This window comes from Polypterus senegalus, chromosome 3 (assembly GCF_016835505.1).
Source record: "Polypterus senegalus isolate Bchr_013 chromosome 3, ASM1683550v1, whole genome shotgun sequence".
Classification (NCBI taxonomy): Eukaryota; Metazoa; Chordata; class Cladistia; order Polypteriformes; family Polypteridae; genus Polypterus; species Polypterus senegalus.
The window spans coordinates 236,247,885-236,275,688 of NC_053156.1; the positions used below are offsets into that span (position 1 = coordinate 236,247,885).

General features: G+C 36.0%; 1 protein-coding gene across 2 annotated transcripts in view; it reads right to left on the reverse strand.

Moving 5' to 3' along the window:
- The window catches only part of smyd3 (SET and MYND domain containing 3), a 1,145,948-nt gene that overhangs the window by 55,156 nt on the left and 1,062,988 nt on the right, over positions 1–27,804 (reverse strand). For both annotated transcript variants that reach the window (XM_039748800.1, XM_039748801.1), the window contains 2 exons: positions 15,460–15,547; positions 14,477–14,651 (listed from right to left, as the gene is read on the reverse strand). In XM_039748800.1, coding sequence (XP_039604734.1) covers positions 14,477–14,651; positions 15,460–15,547 — 263 coding nt within the window. The remainder of the gene's footprint in view (positions 1–14,476; positions 14,652–15,459; positions 15,548–27,804) is intronic.

Genomic DNA, 27,804 nt, shown 5'->3' on the forward strand with positions numbered 1-27,804 from the left:
CCAGATGTAGGTTTAAGTTTTAAAAATAATTTTTATTTCAAAGTTAAAACTGAATGTGGTTTACAAAACAATCAATGCAAGTGTTTTCTTGGGATATAAAAATTGCATTTTAAAACATTCATATTGCATAACAAAAAGATATGTACAATTAAACCACATTTCCATCCCAAAATGGCATTTTGTATGTGCTGTTCCGGTGCTGATGATCTGTAATTCAAGAAATGTGGCACTGACTAAGGTGATTTAAACTTTGGACAAGCAGACTACAGAAGTACGTAAAGCTGTAAAATGCACACGCTAAACACTTTGGCTTTAGAATTCTTCTTCATTAATTTGCTAGATCCATCCATCCATCCATTAGCCAACCCGCTATATCCTAACAGGGTCATGGGGGTCTGCTGGAGCCAATCTCAGCCAACACAGGGCGCAAGGCAGTAAACAAACCCTGGGCAGGGCGCCAGCCCAGGGCAGTAATTTGCTAGATTTGTCTAGTCATGCTTTTATCAGGCACTTGTCTCTTTAGGTCAACATTTAACATCTGGAGTAATTACCAATGGCATTTCATCATTTTATAAATTATCTATAGAACTTACAGTACCTTATCTTGATCAACTGAAAAATACCTAATCCAGCTATTATAACAACATTGTTGTTATACAAGATGAGTGGTGCAGTTGATTTCAGATAACAATTGAGTGCACTGTGTGTCTTTTTGAAGTATACTTCATTGACTGTGATGCATTTTTTAATTAAATTAAATTAATTGACATTTAGGAAGGGGTGGTACAGATTTTGGAATAGGGCGGTACAGAAATTCAGTGGTCAGTGCTGCTACTTCACAGATCCAACATTTAGGTTTCACACCCATGTCTAGACACTGACCAAGTGGAATTTGCATTTTGACCCCTTGTCTGTTTTGGTACTCTGGTTTTCTTTCCATATCCACATAAATGTGCACCTTTGTTTGCTCTGGTGTGAGTGGGCTCTATGATGATCTATTGCCCTGTCCAGGGCTGTTTCTTGACTTGCATACAAGCCCTGCTAGGATAGAATCTGACCCACTGTGACCCTTATTTGCCTTAAGCAGGTTTGCGAGTAATATGATATAATATGTATAATCGGGCGCTTTCAGAAATACAAATGACAGTAAAACATCACCAAGCATTATTAGTGCCCAATTTCTTATTTAAACTATTCTATTACATATATTCAAACTCACTTGTCAAAACTAAAAGTAAGCTGTCTCAAATCACCAACGCCTGCCTGTTTTTGATATTTACTCACTGGCACATTTGTGATGTCTCACTGCTTGACATCTCACAGCATGCTTGTCTTGAATCAGGCAGTTGGCGTGAAGTTTGTGAATAAACCGGCAAGTACAGAGATTCTCAATCAAGTTAATGAAATGCAACTTCATTAGAAAGCTATTCCTTCTTAAGATCCATCATTATAAATTACACAGGCTTTGGCAATTTTACTTACGGAAAAAATAGAAACTTTACATCGCTGCAGGCCATTAAAGTTTCATTTGACGAAACTCATTAAGTAAATTTGTGTTCACTTCTCAACTCCTAATTTTAAAACTGACAGCCAATGAAAATATTTACCTTTTTACAAGATCAAGCCTAAGAATTTGTTTTTTGTAACTGTGTTAAGTCTGTAAAATGCACTTTCTAAAGAAGGATGGTCATTCTATAAAAAGAAGCTTTAGAACTGATAAATAGTAAGGTGATTTAAGAATGTTCAGGCTGAATAACATTGTCCTCCGGCAAACACTTTTACCAATGTAGTAACTGCTAGACATTCGGACTGCTAATATTGTAGAAGAAATGAATAATTGTTAGGTGCTTCTTATTCTCTGCAGGTGAACATTTATGACTAAACTCCATACGGCAAGGTGTTACAGTGTGAACAACATTAACAGACTGAGATACTAACAGATATTTTAAGCAATGAAAACAGTATGTTTTTTTAAAGCTCCTAGCAATAGGAAAGGCTTCTTTCTTGTATTTAGCATGAGCCACATTCTGTTTATTCTGCCATTTCACCGTATTTGCAGTGTGTCTATTCATGGTCACACAAAATGATAATGAATTAAATTGGATTCAGAGTCTAATGGTGTAGAATCAAAATGACCTGAGCAGAATAAAAACTCGGTCTGGATACAGGAAAATAGTGACGGGACTGCTGTGAATTATATTACCATAAACCTAGATGCACCATACAATTAAAATACACTTGTGTTCCCACATTTTACTCATGAAAATGAATTAGAGCAGCATTATTACCTTACTATTCAGTTTACTGCTGGAAAATTACAGAAATTAAATTGATTTATATCAAGGAAGAAGAAACACCAGTCTTTTTGCTTCAGCTAAAACGTTCTGGAAAATTAACCAGACAAGGGTCAAGTAGTACTTACATGATGTTGAGAGGTTCATCAAAGCTGAAATAAATGTCATTACTGGTAAGTAAGTTTATGTTTAATTTTTTTTTTTTTTATTTATTTTGGAGCAGATTTCAACTTGTGTTCTTCAGGGTGGAGGTCCTCTATCCAGTAGCTAGGATAAAATGGATGTGTCACTGTATAGTGATTGATACAAGTAAAAGGCATTCATTTCACTGCAGTCACAATACTCACTGTTTGGGCCTGGACAGCTGTTCCATTGTACTACCATCACAAACACACAATAATATGATAAACTCACCGAGTCTGTATTTTGTAGTTTTGAATAATGGCACAAATAGCTATCCTGCTTATGATTCCTATATGCTGCCAGGAGAGAGTATTCATTATCAGTAGGGACTATTCATTTGTCTGATGAGGAAAACAGAAAGATGAGACTTGTCTCTGACAGATACAATTCTGGAATAATATTGTACAGGAATTTTGGATGAACGTGATAACAAATTCTGTCTTTGAAAAACTGTGTGCATATAGCAAGCAAATTACGACTACTATGCCATGTTCACATGACAATCATATCAAACGTTGCTTGTAGAGTCATATCTATAACAGAAGAGGTTACTGAGAGAACTTCAAGGAGCAGATGATGTAACTTATGCTGAAGTACAATATGTAATTAACAAGATTTGTTATTATGTTATTATGTTGTAAACAACTTAAGTAATTCACAATTGAGAAAATGTTGATATAACTGAGCACTGTACTCTAACACTGAAGAAAGGCCTTCACCAACTAAGAATCTATGAGGTATGGTTCACGCACTTGCAAAGGTAATCGCAGTTTGATAAAAGTTTACTGAGCTGTACCTGTGCATATTTCCAGATACAAGTTTGTCAGTTGTCTCTGTTACTACAGTGGTGAGAAAATCAGCTAATGTGGCTTACTGTTCAGCGGCTACACACTTACTTTTTAGAATAGATGTTCATGTCCTCTATTAGCTGCAGTTGTCATGAGGGTCAGAATTAAGTACATTATTGTAATTATAGTAATGCTCGCTGCTTCTTCCAAATCTCGACATACAGTATCTGTTGTTAGATTTTGATGATATAGAAAGTACACTGCAATTAGCCATTACTTTGTGCACAAAGAAAACATTATGCATGCTTATGGTAAAGGAGCAAAGGAATGTGGAGTCAGTGCTTCATTGTGTGTTCTTCTCACACGTAACATTGTTTTATTGAAATGAACAGGGCAATCCAATAAGACTTCTGTGGAAGTTTTAGCCATTTGTAAATCATTTGTGTGTAGAGTTGTGTTTTCTGAAATGAGCATTATGATAGTTAACAGTCCCAGCAGAGAGAAAAATACATTTGTTGACAGTAGGGTCCTATGTTTAAATCATTTTAAACACTGTTCCAGGGTGAACTTTGCTCCTGTGAAAAAAAAAAACAAATCACTGGATGTAGACACATACATCACTGTGAAGGAACAAGTTTCAGTTTAACGATAAGTGGAGATTATTATCTCTTCTTGAAATGACACACATATGCATGGGAAGGCAAGAACTTTGTGCATGTACAGTATAAAGCTTGATGCATGTGCATGTAAGTGCTGACGTGACCTTTGTTGAAATGTGTGGAGAACCAGAAAATATGAACCCCATCTTGGATTGTAATCTTGACAGTATACATAGCCAATCAAGCCTTTACAGTGGATATGATCAAGTCTTCACCCAAGTAGGATGTGGTGCAGACCAGGGGGGCACAAGCATAACTACAGATAGCTGGAGGAAAGGTTTTGTACCTGAGGAAGGAGTCAGGTATGCTCTAACTTTGTTCCCTGCATGCCGTTCCCCCAAATGACAGCATACTTGGTGTGAAACACATATTAATGAAGGATTGGGATGGCACAAAAGTGTGTGAATGAGAGACATATACATTTAACCTATCTACTGCGACTTTGTGTGCCTTTGCGATATGGTGGGAACCACAATATATGGAAAAAAATCAAGAGGACACCAGGAGAATGTACAAGTTCAGTAAAGTATATGGTGAGGCCAGAAATCAAACCTAGGTCCCTGGAATTGTGTGACAGCATCATGTCCCATGACGTCACATATGCCCCGCATTGCTATTATTATACTAGTACTTCCTAACACTGGGATGCATTTACAGGCGCAAACATGCTTCTTTACGTTATACCTCAGCAAATTATAAACACTTCATCGCTACTGTATGAAAAGTGTGTTTCTCTTTGTGTGTAATGTCTAAGAAAAATATATTTATAACATGACATTTTCATCCCAGATCATTTAACAAGTAAACTGATAATGAGCAAACACTTTATGTGCTACTTCACAATTGATTTGAAAAACCCAAAAAGAAACAAGCTGTTTCTTGATTGATTTTAAATAATATTGTTATCAAATTGCTTCCCACTCAGGACTATGTGGTATTTTATGTTATCTCCCTCTGTGAATGTGCCTTGCAATATATACTGATTCCATGTCAATACGAAGATATACTGTAGAAAAATATAAAAGCAGCATCTTAGCGAGTACTGTTTTTCATGCTCATGGTTATTCATGTCTCAATTAGAACATTTTAGCTTTTTTGAATATGGAAATTAGAATTATTTTCTAAGTAAACTGAGACTATAAGTGTGTTTTTCAATTTTTTACAATTTCTTCACATTCTGAATAAATTAATCCCACACTTGCACTGAACAGAAGCAGAGAGTTTGTTGAAGATGCCTTGTGGTTGTTTTGGTATTTTCTCTATAAAAATGCAGCTGCTTCCTTCTTTATTTTGAAGGAAGAAAATAAAAATAACAAATTCAAATACTTTGTTTCTTTGTAATGGTTAAGTGAATTGACACTGAACAATGATGAATTTGTGGGCAGTGAATTCAATTCAGATTTATTTCATATACTGTAGGGTCTCTGAAGTCACACACAGTTACAAGGTTCTTTACAGAGCAAACAAGACTAAAATAAGGGTCTATCGTTAATATGTGGTTCTCATCCGCAGGGTCCCCTCAGGAGTGTGTTCCTTCTCCTCTTTTGTGCGTTTTTTATAGTAATTAATGGTTGTCACAGTAAATTTGAAAACATGTCCATCTTAAAATTTGCTGATGACTCTATATGTATTATGCAGAAGCTGATGCTAGACCATAAGGATTACATTTATTGCTATGTTTTATTTTTTGTACAAAGTTTATTCTTGATGGCTGTGTTCGTTGTGATGTATTTTAAATGTTATGTTGTGGTCTCTTTGTAAAACCTACTGACAAACCAAATTTCCCTTTTGGGAAATAAAATTGTATTGAATTGACTACAGTGTGCTATTTTTTTGTATCAGTTGACCACTACCAGAAAAACTGCATTGACATATATAAGAAGGAATGAGGAAATGAACCCGAGAGATTTTAAAAAGCAAGTATCAGGGAGAGCTACACAGATTTAGGAGGGCTACAGTACAAATCTAATAAAGGTCACTTAATATTGTTGCTAACAAAAGTCATTATGGTGCAAGGTTATTTAATATAGTTTTGTCTTTCTATATTAGTTTTTGTTTCTATATTTCTGATATGACTTGGAAATTCATTTCAGTTTTTGCTCTACTTTATAATATATTTTCCTTTTAGTAGTTTTTTATTTCACAAAGAAATTTCTATTTTATTTTTAGCTACACTAGTTTCAGTTTTATATGGTGTGTAGTTTTGCGTTGCAATGATAATAGTTGCCTAGAGGTATATCCTGCTAAAAACAAGCAAAACTAAACCAGAGAACAGAAAATTAACATTTTTATAAGATGGTTATATTTTTTCAGCATTTGTGCTGAACAAACTGTTCTTTTGCATTCAGTTGGTCAATGCAAATTTAATTGGAATAAAGCAAACAAAAATTTTGCTAAAGTAGCCTGATACTGCAAAATTCTAAAAGACCAGAATGCTTCTTTTTCTATTGCAGTTTTGTTTTCTTAGTCTCACCATTACTCATGGGAGAATCTGCAAATTTTCTGAACAACTGCATGTCACATAACCTTGTAGACATGCCAGTGGTTTTTTTTTACTCTTAATGTCCTAACCTGCTCCAAGGCAATGCACTTAGTATTGTTGCTTCTAATATTATATTAAACAAAAATTTCATACAGGGTTCCATCATTTTTTACTGGTCAAGTGGATCTCTGATGCCATCTTAGTTTAGATACAGCATTTTGCCACTTTAGTTTCAAAAGTTACCATGAATCAGAAAATAGATCCTACTGTGCTTTGACATATATGATCATGACAACCATCATTAATCATTATCTGGGACCCACCTAACTATAATGAAGGAACCACAGAGAATGACTTGAACAACCACTAGACAAGATGAGCAAAAAGTACGTGAGCACAGAGCAAGAGCAGACAAAAGGGACTTATCAGCCACAAAGGGACAGAAATGGCTTATGTTCTGGGCAACAGAAGCAAGCCTAAAACAAGATGCCAGGCAAAACTTACAGAGATATGCCTATCTCCCTTTGTCCTTAGCATGTAATTACAAATAATAATAATCATTCAAATGTATTATTCAAAAGTATGATGATTATAATTACATGTTCTTTATTTTTAACCAACAAATTTATCAAAATAGGTGTAGCAAAGTATCTGGGTGGGATATATGGGCAACTAAGCTTCTACTGTAGCTGTCCTAATGATCCTAATGAGCTGAATGGGCTCCTTTTGTTTGTCAGACCTCTTATGACTTTATGTTCTAACAACTCTGTAAATATTGAATGCTTGATAAGTAAATGACTACATGACAGTGTATCAGTGTAAAGTTAGGCTTATATAAATGTCACTTTAAACTGCAGCAATTAATGTGTCCCGTGCCATGAGGTGCTGCATTGCCACCTGCTGTAATGACCTGACCCACTATTCATTTTAATCATTTTTATGGTCTTTGCAGTTTCAAAAACAATCACCATATAGTGAATTGCTACCTAGGTAAACCTGTACAATAACTTGGAAGGCTTTCTGGAGTGAAATCTTTGTTGTTTTTAAGATATTAATTTCAATTCCCTAGTGTAAGTATTTTTTCATTAATTAAAATAATATGCTGCATACTTCACAAATATCTTGCATTTACTAATAACAAGTCTCAAGGAACAGATCTTTGTGACTCCAATCATGAAAGAGCTTTTACTCAGCCATTGACTTACAGAAGGAGTAAATGACTGATCCCTTTCTGGTGAAACACTTAGAGAGACTCAGTACAATTAACTGTCTTTACAAGTAGCACAAATTGATGAATGGAATGCATTTGTTTATGAATAAGCAATTTCATGAGTTTAAAGTACATACAACTGTGTCCAGGAAATTTCAAAGTTAGTTAGAATGGCCTCTAGAAAACACATCATGAAGACCACAAAAACTTGAAATCAAGCTCAAAAAAGCAATATGCACTTAAAACCATGCAATTTCACTTTGATTGTTCTCCCTATGCATATGTGGCCCATCTTTGATGTTAAGAGTAGTGTTCCTCAGGGGTCAGTGCTACAACCGCTGCTATTTTTAATTTATATAAATGATTTGAACAGGAATATAAATGACAAGCTGGTTAATTTTGCAGATGATACCAAGATAGGTGGACTGGCAGATTATCAGGAATCTGTTGAATCATTAGAGATGGAATTGGACAGCATACAGGCTTGGGCAGATTTGTGGCAGATGAAATTTAATGTCAGTAAATGTAACATATTACAAATATGGACCACAGAAGATCTGAAAATTGAGACTACACCTTATGAGTACGATTTAGGAGTGATAATGGACTCGACATTATCAACTGCCAGACAGTGTTCAGAAGCCATTAAGAAGGCTAACAGAATGTTAGGTTATATAGCACGATGAGTACAAATGCAAGGATTATACTTAGGCTTTATAATACACTGGTGAGGCCTCATGTCATTTTGGTCTCCAGGCTACAAAAGGGATATAGCAGCACTAGAAAAAGTCCAGAGAAGAGCAACAGGCTGATTCCAGAGCTACAAGGGATGAATTATGAAGAGTAATTAAAAGAGATGAGCATTTGTTTAAGCAAAGGAAGATTAAGAGGTGACATGATTGAAGTGTTTAAAATTTTGAAGGGAATTAGTACAGTGGATAGAGACTGCTATTTTAAAATGTTCAACAAAAACACAGGAACAATGTTGGAAACTTGTTAAGGGTAAATTCTGCACAAACATTAGGCAATTTTTCTTTACACAGAGAACCATAGACACTTGGAATAAACTACCAAGTAGTGTGGTAGACAGTAAGACTTTAGAGACTTTCAAAACTCGACTTGATGTTATGTTAAAAGAATTAAGTGGATAGGAACAATGAGCTTTGTTGGGCTGAATGGCCTGTTTTTGTCTAGATTGTTCTAATGGAGTGGTGCCTAAACTGCACAAATTGCAGCTTGGGTTGAAATCAACCAGCCCTTCAATTATTTATCAAATAAAGATGTTTCTGAGATGACCAGGTATTAAAAAGCATCATTCAGTTCAGTAGGATAAGAAGAAAGGAATTTAAGATCCTTGGAAGATATTATAAAGAGATCAGGGAAAAATACTGTTTGTGCTTATGGAGTCAATGAAACGGTTTGATGGGAGCAAAATAAGCCATATCATTAGAATATGATATAAATATGAAACAAATGCTAAATATAGTGTACAATTGGGTTGATTTCACAGTAATAGTGAACAATTACAAGGATAATTTAAATTTAATTATGATCAAACTAAAAATAAAGGTAGTTATTTCAATATCCAAGGCAAGCCAAGCACCAAAATAAAGCTTGTTATTATGGGAAGTGATGGAAGTGGCACTGATAAGCAACTCAAATGCAGACAGAACCTTTCAGCAAGGCATTTATTTGAACTTTGCATTTAAATGTGAGAACAACTGGACTATTATTCAATTGAAAATTAAATGCTAAACAATTAAGCATTCCTTGAGGAACATGTATGATTGAAAACATTTACTTACAAGTGAATTTTGTCATTTAAAAAATCATGTTTTTAACTGGAAGATTAGTCACGAAGGCTTGGAAAACAATATTTTCACGATTCTAAAGACTAAAAAACATTGTACGTTGACAAATCAAGATAATGTAGAAGATATTGTAATTAGACTGTGAATCTTATGCTTTTTCAATAGATTTTTGTGTTTTAGACATAGAGATTAGCATGGCTGACTGAGCGTTAAAGACTTCACTGTTGATTTTTATCAGATGTAAAAAGGTCTGTTACAACAGAGACTGGATGACAGCTGTTAATAAATAAAATAATATTAATAAATATGCAGTTTGTTGTGGGTCGGCACTCTTCGGCTCTTGACTCTGTTACTCACGGGCTGTGTTTATTAAGTCTGATGAAAATAAGAACTAATATATACGAGTTAAGAATGTCTTTGTAAGATTCAACGGTATTCTTTATGTTTAAGGTTCATTATTTTATAATAGATATGACAGCTCCAATCTGCTTTACGTCTGTTTTGTGAATGGCCTGACAAGCATATATGTTTCAAATATGAGGTGAATCATTTTATGTTTTGAAGGAGGCAAGTATATCAATCTTAGATTTGTTTAACCATTGAAAAGTAATTAAGACCTGCTGTAGTGCATTAAATGTGACATGCCTTAATCAATTATGTCTTATTTTTTTAAATGGAAACACTTCTAAAAAGATTATATGCACATTTTGGAGAAATACGCAAGCGTGTGTAGAAAAAAAGAAAGTAAACCACAAATCTAACTCTGCCAATAAGTTAAGCATAACTAGGTAAATGTAATCTGCTGAGGATTCATTTTAAATAAATGTTCTGAAGTAACTCTGCAAAGGGTTTGTTGTATATAAATGTATTTTAAATTAAAAACTTTACTGTAGAGCATCGAGTGAATTCTCCATTCTACTTTAGTCACTTTGACTAGACAAAGAGATTCCTAAGCTTATATAGACATAGATAAGTAAGACAGCAAACAAGTAGCAAATAATCCTATGGAGTATGGAAAGTTTATGTGAAAGTTAGAAACTTAAAGTAAACAACTTACAACATGATTCAATCTACACCAGCGATTCTCAAACTGTGGGGCGCACCCCCGCTGAAGCTGTACAAGGGGCGCGTCGAATAAATGAACAAGACATCAAAACTAATTTTTTACATTTTTATTTCAATTTTAAATTTGCAAGCATATAATCACAATGAATGCATTATAACTAAAATTAAAATAAAACATTTCTAAAGCATATATCTAATAGCTAATATGTGCCTGCTTTAAAGTACACAGCCTGTCCAGGTTTGGTCTAATAGCTGGTTAGATAAGACACTCTGAGCTCCTTTTCTATTTGAAGTTTGTTTCTATGACAAGCAGCGCCGCTGCTGCTGCTTTTATAGTCGCGTATTTTCAATCCAGAAAGTTCGAGACGTAGCGGTATCTGTCGCGAACATTCGGGTAACAGTAGATCAGGTGATAATACGGCGCGACTGCACCACATTGGCAGCGTAGCCAATATTGCCAAATTGAGTTAAATCATTTACTGCCTATTGGGTTATTTTCTTATTTTCATGATACAACTAACAGCGGTATAATATTTGTCGGATGAAAATACGTTCGTCTCGCAGATTGACTTCATCGGTGTCCTCGTTTACGAGATTTTTAAAAATTAAAACATATTTAATCGTTTCTTTACATAAAAAATGAATCAAATAAGAATAAATAATGTATTCTTTGTTTTTGGGATTAGAATTACTACCAAAAACCACACACGGCATTTTAACAGTTATTAAAGCACTTTAAAGAAATAAATTGCAAATAGTTCATCGAAGTTAGTCGAACACATGCAAATCTTATGGAAGTAAAAATGATAGGATACCACGACACCGCACGAATATCATACCTTTGTATCATGGGTTATTCTCATCTATGTTATATTATGCAGGGGGCGCAAAATTATCCCGGGGGGATAAGGGGAGTGTGCGAAATACGAAAGTTTGAGAGCCGCTGATCTACACCATCTTTTGGATGAAGCTTAAAAAATCCTTTGTTCTATAAGCAACATATATAAGTATACATACATAAAACATAATTTCTTTCACATAATACTATAGCACAATTTAGATTTCTATTTCTAATTCTAACAAGATGTGGGGTTCCTTTAAAATCATCTCACAAAGCAAAAGAAAAGGAGAGACAGGTTGTCCATATGAAACCTAGGATCACATCCAGGGATCTTCTGCTACAGCTGATGACCATTTGAGTTCAAACCGCAACAATGAAATACAAAAGATAGCCATGGCCAGGTCAGACAAGTGAAAACCTTTGTTTTTAAAATAAATAAACAGATAAAACTTTGCTGGTTACATTAACTTTACAAAAGACGTTTGGATGATCTGGTAATGGAAATGTCATAGTTCGGATCTGCTTGTCTGTACATGAATATGAACAAACTCACTATTACTGAAGGAACTATGAATCTAGTCATATGAAAAAATTTGTGAAAGAAAACATCAGGCATGATTCTGATGATCACGTAATAAATTGATTCTTGATTTGGAATGGCTCAGTCCAATTTTGTACAGATTATACAAGTCAACCAATAAATCAGGACCAGCTAAAATGGTTTCGTAAAGAAGAATAAATATGATTAATTTAATAAAAAATAATTCTTTCATTTCCAAAAAGACTGTACCATGTTTTTGTATTTCTGTTTCTTATTCTAAATAATGATCTTTAAAATTGGAGTTCAGACAAAAAGGTTTATAATAATTTGCCTAAGATAAGACAATAATGAAGCATATACATCAAATACTGTGGCACCTCAATCTCTTCCCATCTACCAGTTCAATTGGTAATGCCTGCTATGGGGCCACAGTCTCCGCAGCTGGACACAAGGCATGACCCAGCCCGATGGGCAGACATACACTTGCTTTATACTTAACTCAAGTATACATGTTTTATGAATCCTGGAAGAAACCAGATAAAACTCATATTTAATGTTTGGGGAATAATCTGAAACTGGGTAACTTTGGATGTGAGGCTGCAGAATCTACTACTGCATCACTGAGCCACACTTAAATGAATGTATTCATTCTCGATATTATTACAGAATATGCAATACTGAATTATATTTCTAGCTTGAGTGAAAATTCTGTACGTAACAGAGGAATGCCTTTGCATGACACTCAGTTAAACAGTACCTGACCCAATATGCCTGCAGATGAGTTATAAAGACAATTAATGGACATTAACATTGAAACTTCTCTCAACATGTTTCACTTCCCTTCCTAGCAAGCTAAAATGAAGGTCATCTTCCACAGTTATAAAATGTTGATACTGTTCTCCTGAAGCTATTGGATTTATTGTCTCATTTTTTGATTGCCAAACGTATTAGGTCTGTTCAGTGACTAAGGGCAGCATCTATGTATCCTTCAGTTCAGGGGTGATAAGTTTAAGGTAGATACGCCTGTCTCTAGAAAGTTTCAACGTTAGTTAGAATGGCCTCTGGAAAACAGACTTCTGATTATTAACAAAGAATGTCTTGGGTTTCATTATTTTCTCATTGTGGGCTCATAATTTGAATAGCAGATCAGTGCAGACTGGGCTCACAGCCGCATTAGCTCAATTGCATATAGTGCTAACATGGTAGGTAGATCCATTCTGCTGGGAAAGCTCAGCAGTCTGGTCAACAATTCGTAATATGTGGATTGGAAAGCTAAATCTAACAGCATTTGCTGCTGTTACATTAACAGGGTCAAACAGACATCTCATCTTAAGATGCTTTAGCTTTTAACAAGATGTCACTGTGTTTTCTTTTTGACATTGTTGTATTTGAAAGACACAAAGGTGACAGTTGTTTCTCTGTGTACCAAAAACACTTCAATCTGAAAATATTAAAATAAAACAAAAGAAAAATTGCATGCCATTTTAAAAAGTAGCTGCTGCAGCCTCAGGTTGATTGCCAATGTAAAAATTTCTGAAATAAATTTCCAGTATTTTATTTTATACAAAATTAACTGAAAACTTACCATTTAAGTTATAATAGAGATCCCCCAGATTTTTCTTGCCTTGAAAAATTGACATATTCAGTAGGTTTTTAAACTTTTGTTTTCCAGTTGTGGCCCGTTCCCCATGGCTTCCATTATTAAATGCCAGGACAGGTTATGTATTTTTTTTAATTTATGAAAAATAATTAACTTTAGAACACAATTTCATGTAGGAAATGCAAATATACAATGGTTTCTTAATTTTTTTTTCCTCTTGACACAATTTTAGTGTCTTAGAGACCCGTTCCACATAGGAGCATGCTGTGGTAAAGTGGGTCCCTCTTCAAGAATGGCTTGAACAACCCACAGCACATAGTTTAGGAAGCTCTGATAAATCCAACATTTTTGAACAAATCATTTTATTTGAAAAAAACTGATCTTATCATTTGAGTCAATTTATTTTTGTATAGCACTCCTGACTGAATACTGGCTTAAAGGGTATAACAGATTAACAGCTAAAACATATAAACAAAATGTCCAAACTCCACACAGACAAAGACAAGGCATGTAAGTCAAATCCAAGATGTTGGATCTGTTGAGTGCCACAGGCATTGTGAAAACATGAGTTAAAATGTTAGTTCACATTATTAAACTGAACACATATGTAAAATATGATAGTCATGTATGCTATTCTTTTTGTCACATTTTCGGTCTGTTTCTGAAGTGAACGACAAATACAAAATAAGCAAATAATTAATTGTTTTTAGGGTAAATTACACCATATCAGAAATGATGGATACAATCTGTTTTAGTTCAGCCTTGCAGAATACGTTTAGGAGCTAATCAGTTTCAGATACATGATTTATTTGTTTTTGCAATAAACAACTGAAATTTGTTATTGACGTACAAAAGTGACAAGCAAATCTTTCTATTATTTTTTTTACTTTCAACAGTATATTGTATAAACAATAAAGGATTGGATTTTGTGTGTCACTTGAGCAAACAGTAAGTGTCCATACCTTAATAAAAATCACACAGAAGGGAAGCCTGTGAACTCACCCATAGGGCTGTAATGTTCGGATGCCATAATGCAGGGCCTTATCCCAACAGGCAAGATTAATGCAGGCGTCCAGGGCGCAGTCAAGCATTTTAAGCAGATAGATGTTTCTGTCTGGAAGAACATCCTGATTGTTATCTATGACGGTCTGGCACACAGCCAAGACCTCTTCCCAATCTATTATTAAACTTAGTTAAGAACTCACATGAAAGAAAGAGCATAATGTTTTCATAAGTTGTAAATGCTAGAAGGCATGAAAAGCAGGTATTTATTATTTAACTGTTTTCTTTCTTTTACCAAGCTATTGAAATATGTTTAAAGCCTTAGAAATTGTTTGAGTAGTCGGGAGCAAAATTATTTCACACAGACCTTTGAACCCCAAATATTTTTCTTTTAGACAAACAGGAATAAAAAAGTGCTGTAAGGGCTAACTATATCCTTTAATGTGTCAGCAGCACAAGTGCACTTGATGATACTTTGTTATAAATGACGAGATATATGCTTGTGTTACATCAAAATACACACTAAGAGATTGCTGAGCGGAACTTAAAAATAATAAACTCATAATAAAACTCTGCTCACTGTGGTGTCACAATGTAAGCTGACAGGCACAATATGAGCATTAATTCACCATTAATAAAATGATCTCCAAATTTAATGACTGTTGGATCTCTCATATGTTATAAGTATGCTGCTCAAAAAGAGTAATATGATTATCATGTACGCTTCTCTGAACAATGTGCCCCAGATGCTTTTTGACATTAAAAGTACTTTTTACATTTATGGGCATGGGATCAGTAGAATCATTACACAAATTTTTGCAAACTGTTTGCAATGCTTTTTGTAGATAAAGAAGGAAGAAAGCCACTTGTGATTTAAAACTTGAATGGCAATTTTTTTTAATATTATTGGAATGGCTATCCTCATATGGATATGCATATAAAAAAATCCACATCTAGTGAATTTAAGTCAATTTAAAGGATACTCTTCTGAGACTGAAGCTCCTCCACTTTAGGGATGGACTCTTTGACTGTTTTCCAGGCTTGTTCATCTCCTGCCAACATGTCTTCATCCTGGGGAAATAAAAAAAAATACTCTAAGTGTACTGCACACAAAATATAATGTTACAGTCCATCTTAAAACAAAGAACCACAAAATATTCCTAAGAATTCTTCATAGTTTGTGTAGTTTGGAGTGTCATATTTCTGTCTTTTTCCTAAGTCAAATTATGGATTCTACATTCTGCTTCCTTTTAGTTTTGATTGAGATTATTATACCATCTCAACTCCAGACATGTCACAAACTGGCCAAATGTGAGTTGAAGAAGCACAAAATTATTTTCTACTGTCGCTTCGAGTTGTCCTTTCCAGTATGGAACTCACTAATATAGTAACCCAGAAGGAATGCTTAAAGACCAGACAGCGCCGACAGATTAACAAGACATGTGAGTAATTATAGATACCAGAGGCTGGCTACATACAAATCGCTTACGGAAATCAGGGGGAAAGGTGTGGTACAGGAAATTTTCAAGGGAGAAACAGCAAAGGTATGATTGGATGTATGTGTAGGATTACACCTTGTGATGGGCTGTTATCCTATCCAGGGTTGGTTCCTACCTTAGGTCCATTACTTCCAAGTTTCCCAAAATTCTTTACATTCTAGTTCAATGTGCTTCATGCACACCACAGTCTAAACTTGTCTAAAATTTATTCAGAGAAAGATATCATCAAGCACTGGCATCGCTAGTTGAGGTGTTTTGGAAATGTCCTGTACTTAAACCATTTTCTGGTAAAAATGTGTGTATATCTGTCAGAGAGCCTTGGTTTGATAATCACTCTAATGCCATAACAGTGGGAAATTAGTTTTAATATCCTATACCACAATACTTGCACAAAAACTAATTTTGCTTAACTGACAAAATCATAATCTACCATATACTGTATAACTCAGTGGGAAAGTAATGCTCTACATTATTTTAAACTGAAAAAAAAATATCTTTATGAAGAATTGTTTTCAGAGTATAATTCTACAGTAATTTATAATTAAACATGGCAGGTCTGTGCTGTCCATTTTACGTGCTGTTTTCTTCTGTGCAAAGAACCATTTTAAAAAAGGCTTTATATTTGTAAAGCTCTCTTTGTCAGTGGGACTTACGTTTCATGGATTGTTTTTAAAGCATATTATTGTGTTTGCTATGTTATTTCCATTTGTTTGATTAAGGTCCGTGTTACTTTGTGTTGTGAAATAAAGGCAAAAAACTCTGCATGTGAGTTTTAAAAATGGACAGAAGCACTGATGATTGATACAGTATTCTCTCAGCCAGTTGCTTTTATTGAGCTTACCAAGATGCATTACTTTTAGCCAATCAAAGTAATATTGTTCACCAAGGTCTTACAACAAAGGCTATCTGTCAAAAAGCTAAGGGTAAATGTAAAGTAAAATGACTCAAACCACTTGAGACAATCATGACAGAATGACTGAAAAAATAATGTGAAGTTTTTGAATAGATGAATCAAAAGTCCAGATTTAAAATACTACTATAAAACACACAGACCACTGGTCCTCCCAAGATAAGGCTCCAGCCCTAGTAGATCACAATTATCAGGTGGTTGACATGTTGCATCTGCTTGGCATGCAGCAGATGCCAGAGCTGTCATTCTGTTTCTTCCTTTCATATAATCAACTTCTGCAATGAACTTTATGCTCAGCGGATGCTGCTGTTCTTCCTTTTCTTTCTACTACATCACCTTTTCAAACAGTTTGCCAATGCAATTTGCAGTATGAAAGATGTAAACCCTAATAACTTCATGTAGGTTGCCACTTGTAACATTTTTTGCTTCATCCGAGCGTATCACATCATAAGCTTTCAATTAAGACCAAGATCTGGGTTCTAGCTTTTTTGATTCATAAGCAATCACTAGATGGACAGAACCCTTAGCATTTTTTATATATATACACTATATATACAGTATATATATATACAGTATATATATATATATATATATATATATATATATATATATAGTATACAGTATGCCAAATAGTACCTGTGTGATCATCCAAAATAGTCAGATTGCGATCTCATATACACATTGCCACAAAAGTGCACATGGGAGACAGTTTATAAGCTCAAACGTAATTGTTTCTGAACTGAGCCAGGGGTTGGCACGGTCTCCAGACCAGCAGAAGAACCCACATCCTAATGATGCAATTTCCACATCACAAGAAGTTGCAGCCTAATGAAGTAATTTCTGGTTCCAGTCCAAAGAACCCTGCTCTTTCTGTTTCTCAACTATATTTCTGCTATTTTTTCTAACCTATGCAGTTCGGTTTCAGACTCCAGTCTGTAAAGGCTATTTTTTTCACACAATTCTTTAAGTATACAGGAACATTTTCCTCAAACCTCTGTGATTGTTTATATATATATTTATATATCGGGGAAAATAAGTATTGATCGGAACAACAATTTTCTCAGTAAATAAAATTCTAATTGGGCTACTGACATGAAATTTTCACCAGATGTCGGTAACAACCCAAGTAAGCCACACATCCAAAGAAATCAAAACAAGTCCATAAATTAAGTTGTGTGTAATAAGGAGGAATGACACAGTGAATAAGTATTGGACACATGAAGAAAATGAGGTGCAAAAAGGCCAGGAAAGCCAAGAAACCAGCTGAAATCTGTCAGCATTTAGAAAGCAATCCTGCCCCCTTTCAGTTCAAATTAATATCAGCTGGTTTAGTCCTAATCGATGGCCTATAAAAAGGTTTCTCATTGTCATAGAGAAGTTGGAGGCGTTTGAATTGGAATGGGAGGTCAGAAGGTATGAAAAGGATTTAAGGAATAAATACAGTCTCTCCTGAGTCAGTTCCAGTGAAGACAGTTGCCTCAATGAGGTTCTTGTGCAGAGATTTGATCTGAAGCCTGGTGTCGTTACAAAGTTTTGGTGGTTGTAAGTTTTGTAGTAACATAATTGGTGAGCCAACCTTCAAAAGTAGAGTATGCGGAGGCCAACAATAACAGGCTTGAAGCGGTGGAGTAAATGAAAAGGCAGGATTCACCAGCAGGAAGACGTGAAGGAAGGTGAACAATAACAGGCTTGAAGCGGTGAGCACGACGAACAGCTGAGGAAAATAAGGAAGCGAGTAAGGAGGCACATGAGCGCGGGATGTTGTTAACGTATATAGGCAGGGAGTCAACCACGTGGTAGGTGTGCGGTCAGCAGCCGTATGGAAAAAGGAAGGGGGGCTGGGGGTGGCGCTTGTGTGTCTCTGCCGTGAAATAAATCGTCTGTTAACGGAAATAAGGAATGAATCCGCCAAAAGGAGAGGTCAGTTCCAAAAGTTCCTTATGGCATAATGGTGAGAACCGCCAAAAAGAAGACGTTATTTTCGAACGTTTGTTATGGGGTAAGGTGTGAAATGATATATTGGAAGTCGCAGAAATAGTGAAAAGGGGTTTCCCCTATCTAGATATACAGTTTTGGGGGTACGCCCGTTTCCCCACCCTTGGGTGTTGCAATAGGACATGAAACATACCTAAAACTTTTGTATGTACAATGCAAGGAATGAGCATGCAAAATTTCAGCTACAGAACTATATGGAAAGTGGGAGAATTGGTTATGAGGCAGTGAGGGCTTTACCTTTTTTATGTACTGATAACTTAATTCATGGACTTACTTCTTTTGATTTCTTTGATTATGTGTGGATTACTTGGGTTGTTACCGACATCTGGTGAAAAGTTTATGTCAATAGCCCCATTAGAAGTATATTTACTGAGAAAAATATTGATGCAATCAAAACTTATTTTCCCCACTAGGGGGATGCGTACAGCTGCCCTAACCCAACACAAGTTCAATCAGAGCACACGTTTTTATTCAAGTGGAGGCTCCACCTTAGTACTTCCTTTTACCTACCTTCTTCTTTTAGTCTGTTCCCAATCTGTTAACCAGATGTTTTTTTACTTTTTGGCATATCAAATTTTTGGACATTTTGTCCAGTGTTTTCGTGCCTTTTTTTTTCTTTATCTTCTTTTGGAGTCTGTTTTTGAATGTGTTGCTCCTTGTGTTTTCTTTTGCTTGTTTAAGATATAATTACTCAAGTTTGGTTTGTTTAAAAAAAATCATTATTTTTTTATCCATACTTTGTAAAAGAACACCATTAAAATGACAACAGCACAATCAAATAAAGAAACATAATTGTGTACAATAAAGGTATTTATTTATTATATGGGCCCCTTCTTACATGAATATTGTTTGGTCAATCAGTTACTTAATAACTATCAAAATAACCTCCAGTCCTCAATAAAGTTGGTTTGTATAGTTTAAGCTGCACATTTCCAGTTTGGCCACACATTCTTTTGTTTTGAGTAGGAAATAATATCACCCCATAGTGAGTGCTCTTCTTTGCCATTGTCATTCTTGCATTCTTCTGTATTGAGCAGTGTGTGTGGCATGCCAACAAGCCATAGTTTCTATTTTCAGACTTACTTCTTTTTGTTCTTCATTATTGAAGCATCTCCTGTGTTGGCCAGACGGTCGGGAGATGCTGCTGCCAGAGTTCTTTCTTGTGCTATCACAATGTGCTGCAAGGACACAGGCACAGGTCATTTTGTGCAGGCAGTTGTCTGTCTTTGTCACGTGTGCATTCTTTTTGTGATACCTGACACTCAGCAGATAGTGAGCTGCTGTTTTTCTTCTTCGTATGTGCTTCACGTGTTTCTTTTCCTTTCCACCATGTCTCAGCCTTGAGCAGTAAGCCGTAAGAGAGACACAAACCCAGATACCTTTGCTGAGGTTGCCGTCACCCACATTTTTTGCTTCTTTAGTGCATATCACGTCATAAGTGTTCTATTAAGATCAAGGTTCTAGTCTCAGTGGTTCACAAGTAATCTTAAAACAAACAGTGAGACATCACATTTACAATGTAGGCAATACTAAATTTTTAAATTTTTAATGCTTACTATTCCCTCATCATTGTGGTATGAATTGTATTGCATAAGTAGGAATACACTACCTGTATAACGTACCAGACTGCAGGACGGCCAAGGTTATAGCTGTTCGTTTCTTATTAATTGAAAACATTATTTCATTCTAAACAATGTATGTAAAGCATTTTGTTAGGTAAATGAATAGAAAGGTACTGAGAGATTAGTGTCAGCCACTGATCTTTAAACCACAAATACACTGAAAGTAACACACAAAAAGGGACATGAGTGCCTATTTGTTACTATTGTATTAACATGGACTTGAATAAATGAAAATTAGGTTCATTGATGTGGATTAAATAGTTGTCATTTAAAGATTAAATTACTCTTTGTGTAATGTCTAAAGCAAATAAATAAGTGCAATTAAATAATTACATGATTTTTGTCAATATTTTCTAGTTCTATGCTTTTTCTTCAATACTAGGTCTTCTAAACAACTACATTCATAGATTAACCTAAGGGGTTCAAAATATTATGCTGATGTTTTTAATAATATTTGGTTTAAGATAGTCACCTTAGATTTTAAAACTGAGTGAAAATGCATTTCAAGTGGTATTTCCAATGATTGAGGCACTGCTAACCTTAACCTTTCATCATGCTAACCTTTATGACACACGACATCTTTGATATTTAGCCACAATAAAGATGACATGTCTTGCACACATGACATTTACCCACCCACCTCATCCACAGGGTACTTTCTTAATAAACTTTTCCAGACCTGTATTCCTTGCCCAGTAACTAATCTGAGCTAATTAATCCACTGCCAAATAAAAGGAAGTCAGAGTATATTTTGCAGACCTCATACTTCCTTCCTCAACAATAACACATATGTATAAACAAGTAGTAAATTACCTTGGGTGGCCCTGAAATTAATGATACATTCATATAATCTCAGTGAGGTCTAGTTTTAGTAAGTGGGCACTGTATTGCCTGTAAGCAAGGAGGAGAGGGATGTTTTTACAGTGAAGAGTCAAAATACATGATTACCATTCTAGTTTTCTGGACATCCTCAAATGTAATATGTAAATGACAATAAAGGAGGGCGGCACGGTGGCACAGTGGTAGCGCTGCTGCCTCGCAGTTAGGAGACCCGGGTTCGCTTCCCGGGTCCTCCCTGCGTGGAGTTTGCATGTTCTCCCCGTGTCTGCGTGGGTTTCCTCCGGGTGCTCCGGTTTCCTCCCACAATCCAAAGACATGCAGGTTAGGTGGATTGGCGATTCTAAATTGGCCCTAGTGTGTGCTTGGTGTGTGGGTGTGTTTGTGTGTGTCCTGCGGTGGGTTGGCACCCTGCCCTGGATTGGTTCCTGCCTTGTGCCCTGTGTTGGCTGGGATTGGCTCCAGCAGACCCCCGTGACCCTATTCGGATTCAGCGGGTTAGAAAATGGATGGATGGATGGACAATAAAGGAAGAAATTTTTTTTAAAATTATATTTAGAAAAAAAAACGTTTAGATGAGAACCAAATCTGTTATGTACAGATTATAATTGAGATACACTTTTCCTAGTCATACAAATAATTGACTTCATGAAGCAGCCACTGACCCATACTGGGGAGCCCAAGCTTATCCCAGTAGCATTATGCACAAAGTTGGATTAGCTGAGTCAAATGATACATTGGGACAAATTTAACATGCTAGTTAATCAAAAGGGCACCATTTTAGAATTGTGAAAACTTGAAAAACCCCACACAGACAAAAGAAGAAGGTGAAAACTCCACACTGGGGTACAACAAATTGATCTCGGGACACTACAACTGTTAAGTGTTAGAAATAACCAGTAACTCACAACAAAGCTGCTCCCAAAAAAGATTTAAAGAATTAATGACACCTACCACACTGTATATTTGAAAAGATGGCTTGGTTAAATTGTAAAAACTTTATTATATGGTGAGCTTACACAAAAATCTGTTCTTTGAAAATTAAAGAACAAGACAGAAAGTATAAAGTAGAGCCATTTCTTCTCCAACCATTCCATTTATTTGGAGTTTATAAAATGATAGTATGGAAAAATATAGGGCATTTTAAGTGCTATGCCTCCACAATGCAAATGACAACCCAACATGTTGGATCTGTTTGAGTTAATGATACAGTATAGTGTCCTAATATTACAGGGAAACAAATGTGTGAGACTTCCTTTCTTTGAGACCACCAGGCAAGAGTAAATAGACTACAGCCCATATTTAAAATTGCACATTAAATATGTCACAGGCATTTTTTTTCATTTCTTAGCACTATTGCATGCACAGATACCACGTTTTCAAAAACTGTGTATCTTCTGGCAGTAAGAGGATTTGCAGAACTACAGGCAGTAAGTGACGGAAGATCTGGTAGGAAATTAAAATGTTTTATATACAGTATCAGCTGCATTTTGGTTGCTCAAATATTAGGAAGCTAAAAAACAGATGAATTGGTGGAAGAGTGGAAATGGACAGTCACTCATAATCAATCTATATAAAGATTGTATGCAATTTCTTGGTAACTTACTGTATGTGACAGACGGCTATGGTCCCTTCCTATATATTGTAAGAACAGATGCGCACAGGACACTGTCTCCCCCGTAGTTCTAGAGAGCAGCCACACTGGGATGCTATGGCTCCATGCATTCCCACAGGGCTTCATGGGACTTGGAGTTCGGGACAGCACTGTTGGGGGACCTGCAGAGCCCTTACATTGGACTTCCTCCACACCTGGGAGTGATTCCAGATCTGGCTAACAAGCTACCTGGAGCACGCTTGGGAGCAGCAATAAAGGAGACGCCTCACTTCACTCTGGGAGTCAGAGTCAGGACAAAGAGGGACAAAGCTTGCCAGAGGAGGAGTGGAAGCAGAACGAGGAAGAGAAAGGATGAAATACGGACTGTGTTGCGTTGTCTTATTGGTGCTTGTACTGTTCTGTGCAGTGGGGAGCAAGACAAAGGCGTCTCCCCACAGTAATAAAGCTGTGTTGTGTGGCCAGACTTGTGTCGGTGTCTGTCTGCATTGGGGTTTGGCCAGCTTTAGCGCCCTCTGGTGGCCACACTTACTATACATGGCTTACTGAGTATTTAATTGTACCATTATCTTTAAGTAAATATGCCACATTTGGAGTATACTACATCAAAACAAAATACTCCTGTAGAGCTTAATATTCAACCATTAGCAGTGACATGCCTATAGAATAGCAATTTCAACATAAAACACTGCAGTTGTGATAAAACTGAAGGAGCTATTAAGTGAAGCATATTGTCATTTTTTAGGAAAGACATTAAAAAGGTGTTGTAGCTGCTCCTGAAAGTTTTCTCCCGGTACAGATGAGACCACGCTCCGACTGATGTTTGAAGAGTATTATATTACAGGTCTCAAACACTGTGAAAAACTAAAATAAAATAAAACTAGTAAATTAAACAATAAATGAGTTACACAGGCGTAGGGATAACAAAAGTAAAACATACTGTGTGCGCCTCCTGACCACAAATTCAGGAGTCTTTATTACAATCTCTCTGATACTGCACTCATGACTATCTTATTAAAACAAACACCTTTCTAAGAATCAGCATCCATTAAATGTGTTACTATGTGCATTTCCGCTCCAGCAATGAACTTTATCATGTGACCTTCCATTCAGACCAACTTTGTAAACTTATTGTAACAAAGGCGCTATATAGGCGCCTGACCCGACACAGAAAGACACGGAGGCACGTATAAAAAGTACAATGACTTTTATTTTTCTTCAGCTGTGGGACACGTCTTCCCCGTGCCACACAGCCCAAACACAGTCCCAAAACCACCAAGCACAAAACACAATTCTTCACCTCGCTCCACCACTCCTCCCAGACAAGCTTCGTCTCCTTCCTCCCAACTCTGGCTCCCCGAGTGGTGGTGGCTGGGCCCTTTTATAGCCCACCCGGAAGTGTTCCAGGTGATTAACCACCTGGTCCTAATTGCACTTCCAGGTGGGGCTGAAGACTCGTCCAGCCGGCCTGTGGGAAGCAGATAGCCCCGGGCCCCAACCCAGCTGTGGAGGACTCCATCTCTCATGGAGCCCTGCGGGCAGTTGGGGAATCACCGTCGGCCAGGGAGGCTGCCACCAAGCATCCCGGGGGAGGTATTGGACTACCCATGGCAGCTCCCCCGGAACATAAGCAGCAGGGGCATCCCTGCCGGGCATGGGACCCGGCTGTCCTTCACACTATGTACAAATACATTGTGATCATAAAATAAATAAAATTACAATTAGAAAAGAAAATTTTATTAAACAAACTCAAGTATCAAATATACATAGTGTATATACACACATATATTTTGCGACAGCTACAGGTGTGCAGCAGAAGATAATGCTCAGTCCTTTTCTTTATCACCAACTTTTGTCTACATCTTTCTTCGTCATCATTACAATGTACAGTGGTCACTTTAACAGTTTTCCCTAGAAAGATGCTTACATGTTAGCAAGTAACTGAGTTGTTAATGTTGCTTATTGTGGGCAAAGATGTTTTCAAAGTTCTTTCTTGAACTACTTTTCTTACAAGCAAGTAAAGCTTGAATAAATTCAGTTCCTAGTTTGCTTTAGTTTTATAGAAAGTTACCCTAATAAATATACACTGTTATTTTGACCTAATATAATGCATAATATTCTCAAACCTACTTAAACCAATTCGGGATTGTGGGATGTCACAGCCTGTTATGGCAACATCAGACTCAGTTCTGCATATGGCGCCAATAAATTGCAGTGTCCCACAGTCCCATAAGGTATTTGGCAATGCAAATGAACTTGATACGCACACCTTTATGTTGGAAGGAAACTCATCCACACACTTTAACATTACAGACTTTGTTTGGTTGATTAACACAAAAATCCATTAATCTATTTACTGAACTCATTGAATCTAATTTTAAGGTCACAATGATCAGGAAGCATCAAATGCAAACCATGAATCTACTGTAGACAGGAGGGTTGCCCACTGCAGGGTACAGTCACTCACAAACCCATACTTACCAACATGAAGTCAATTGCTTTCTGAAAATGAGTTTGCCACATGGTTACACACTGGGTAAACTCATTTGATTTGAAAACCAAATTACGGGTCAAAAGTTGTTTCCAGAATGAAAAAGGTATTATGCAGGTAATCAGGGAAGTGACACTTTAATCTTTGATGAATTAAATGCTAGTGCCTCGGTCTGATCTTCATTCACACCATGTGCTTGAGAAGAGTTGCTCATGTACACAAATATTTACACTTACATTTTAAACTCAGTTCAGTCTGGTGTTACAGCTACAAGCCATTCTTCCTTATTTGCTCTGTATAGTATTAGTCATTCTAAAGATATGCTTTCAATATTATATCTCATAAATACTCCAAAAGAACAGTTCAGCTTCGTTACTCAAATGCCCCATTTGAAAATACCTACCCATCCATTTTTTTTTTTCGGTAGTACTACTTCAGTTTCATAGTGAAGCCTAACCATTGCAAGGCAGGCGACTCAGTCAGCCTGCACATACTGTATGAATATGGAGGAAAACTGGACTCCTTCAAGCAAGAGGAAGGGGACAAAAAGTCAATATGTAAACTCCACATATCTTAATCGAGGAAAAGTGGTATAAGAGCAAAATGTGAATCCAGATACACAAGACCTCTTCATAATATAACGATAGCTACTACTGTCTCTCTGTATAACCTATGAACAATGCAAGAAATGCAGTAAATATATTTGTTAAATTAATGAGACAAGTATCTCGACCTCTAGACCTTTATAATCTGGAGGAAAAGCTACACATTTTTCATTAAAAAAATTTGAAGGTTTCTAAGAATTAAAAACAGTTTGCCACATATGTCAATGTTGTAGGAAAGAAATACCATCCTAGACATTGCAGGATGGGTTTAGATCGAAGACTACCAAGTTAGCTTAGCATCATTTTTACACCTACATTGGTAAAGTCAAACAACATAAAGTGTGACATCTCTAGTGGCGACTTCCACATTATCATTATTTATCATTAGATTATACAGGGGGATTCAAAAAGAGCTAAACACTTTAAAAAATGTATCGCTTAGTGGCTGAGTATCATATGAACATGTATTCTCAACCAATTAGTAAAGGAACTCTCTCTGTGCTTTCTTAATTTGTTTTTAATCAATTTGTGCTTCTCGCAATAGGCAGTGTGGCACAGTGGCTAAGGCTTTGGGCTTCAAATCCTGTGTTTGTAGTTTCAAATCCTGCTACTGACTTTGTGACCATGAGTGAGTCACTAGACTGCATGTGTTCAAACTGGAAAAACAAAAGAAATGGAACCAATTGTAGCTGAAACTTTGTAAGATTCCTTGGATAAAGGCATTGACATGACACATCTCTTTATGCCCTTAAGCAGCAGAATCTGAAAAGTTATTAAGGCTAACTCAACAATTTGGTACACACCATATGGCCATATAACACTTAGTTACTGAATAACACATTTTTGAAAGTGTTCAGTTCTTTTTGGATCACAGTTTATTGTGATATTATTCATGAATCACATAATATGCATCTTCTCATTGCATTGGTTTCTAAATATAATATGGGGTCGACTACATTTTATTGCATTTCATGCCAGTAATTACCTGAACTGTCTTACACGTCATCATAATTTCACAAGACACATGCAGCACTAGACTAATTCAGCCAATGGGCCAGAATGAGGCCTTCGTCTGGACCTTAGTTTGTGTCAGCTGTTATTTTTTTATTTTCCTAAAGTTCAAGTGATTTGAGCCTTTGAAAGTTGTAAAAAATAATTTGGAGCATATTATACCAAAACAGAGCTGTCTTTGACCCTTATTTCTATGTTGGAACAACAGCCTTGGGTAACACTTGGGAGCTTTCTAAAGTTTCAAGAGCTACATATTTTGGCAGCAATGAGGATTACAATTCCCTACAGCAAAACTCAATTAAAGGCTTTTTAAAAAAGAAATGTGTTCTATAGCAAACAAAACTATTTTTTATTGCTTGTTTTTCCAAATAAACAGATTCCCTGGGATATTGTGAGCTGAAATTTAGAAACGAAAAAAATAAAAGATATGAATAAACTCAAAAAAATACAAAAGCACTCATCTTTCTAAACACGCTTTTCACATATCACACTAGAAAAAATCAACCAAACATGCTTTCAAACTTTTCAATACAAAACAATATCTTAACTTTTAAAACAAATATATTTTTATCATTAGCACATTTAAAAGAGTTTCAAAGAGTTATTAATCACTGTGTATGCACAGAAAAGGCATTCAGATTATTCTTTGGTGCTGCTCCTGGTGGTTTCTATCTGACTACTTATTTTGTCTGTTATTAAGTACGTTTTTATGTTTTATACATTGTGAACAGAAAAAAACAAAACAG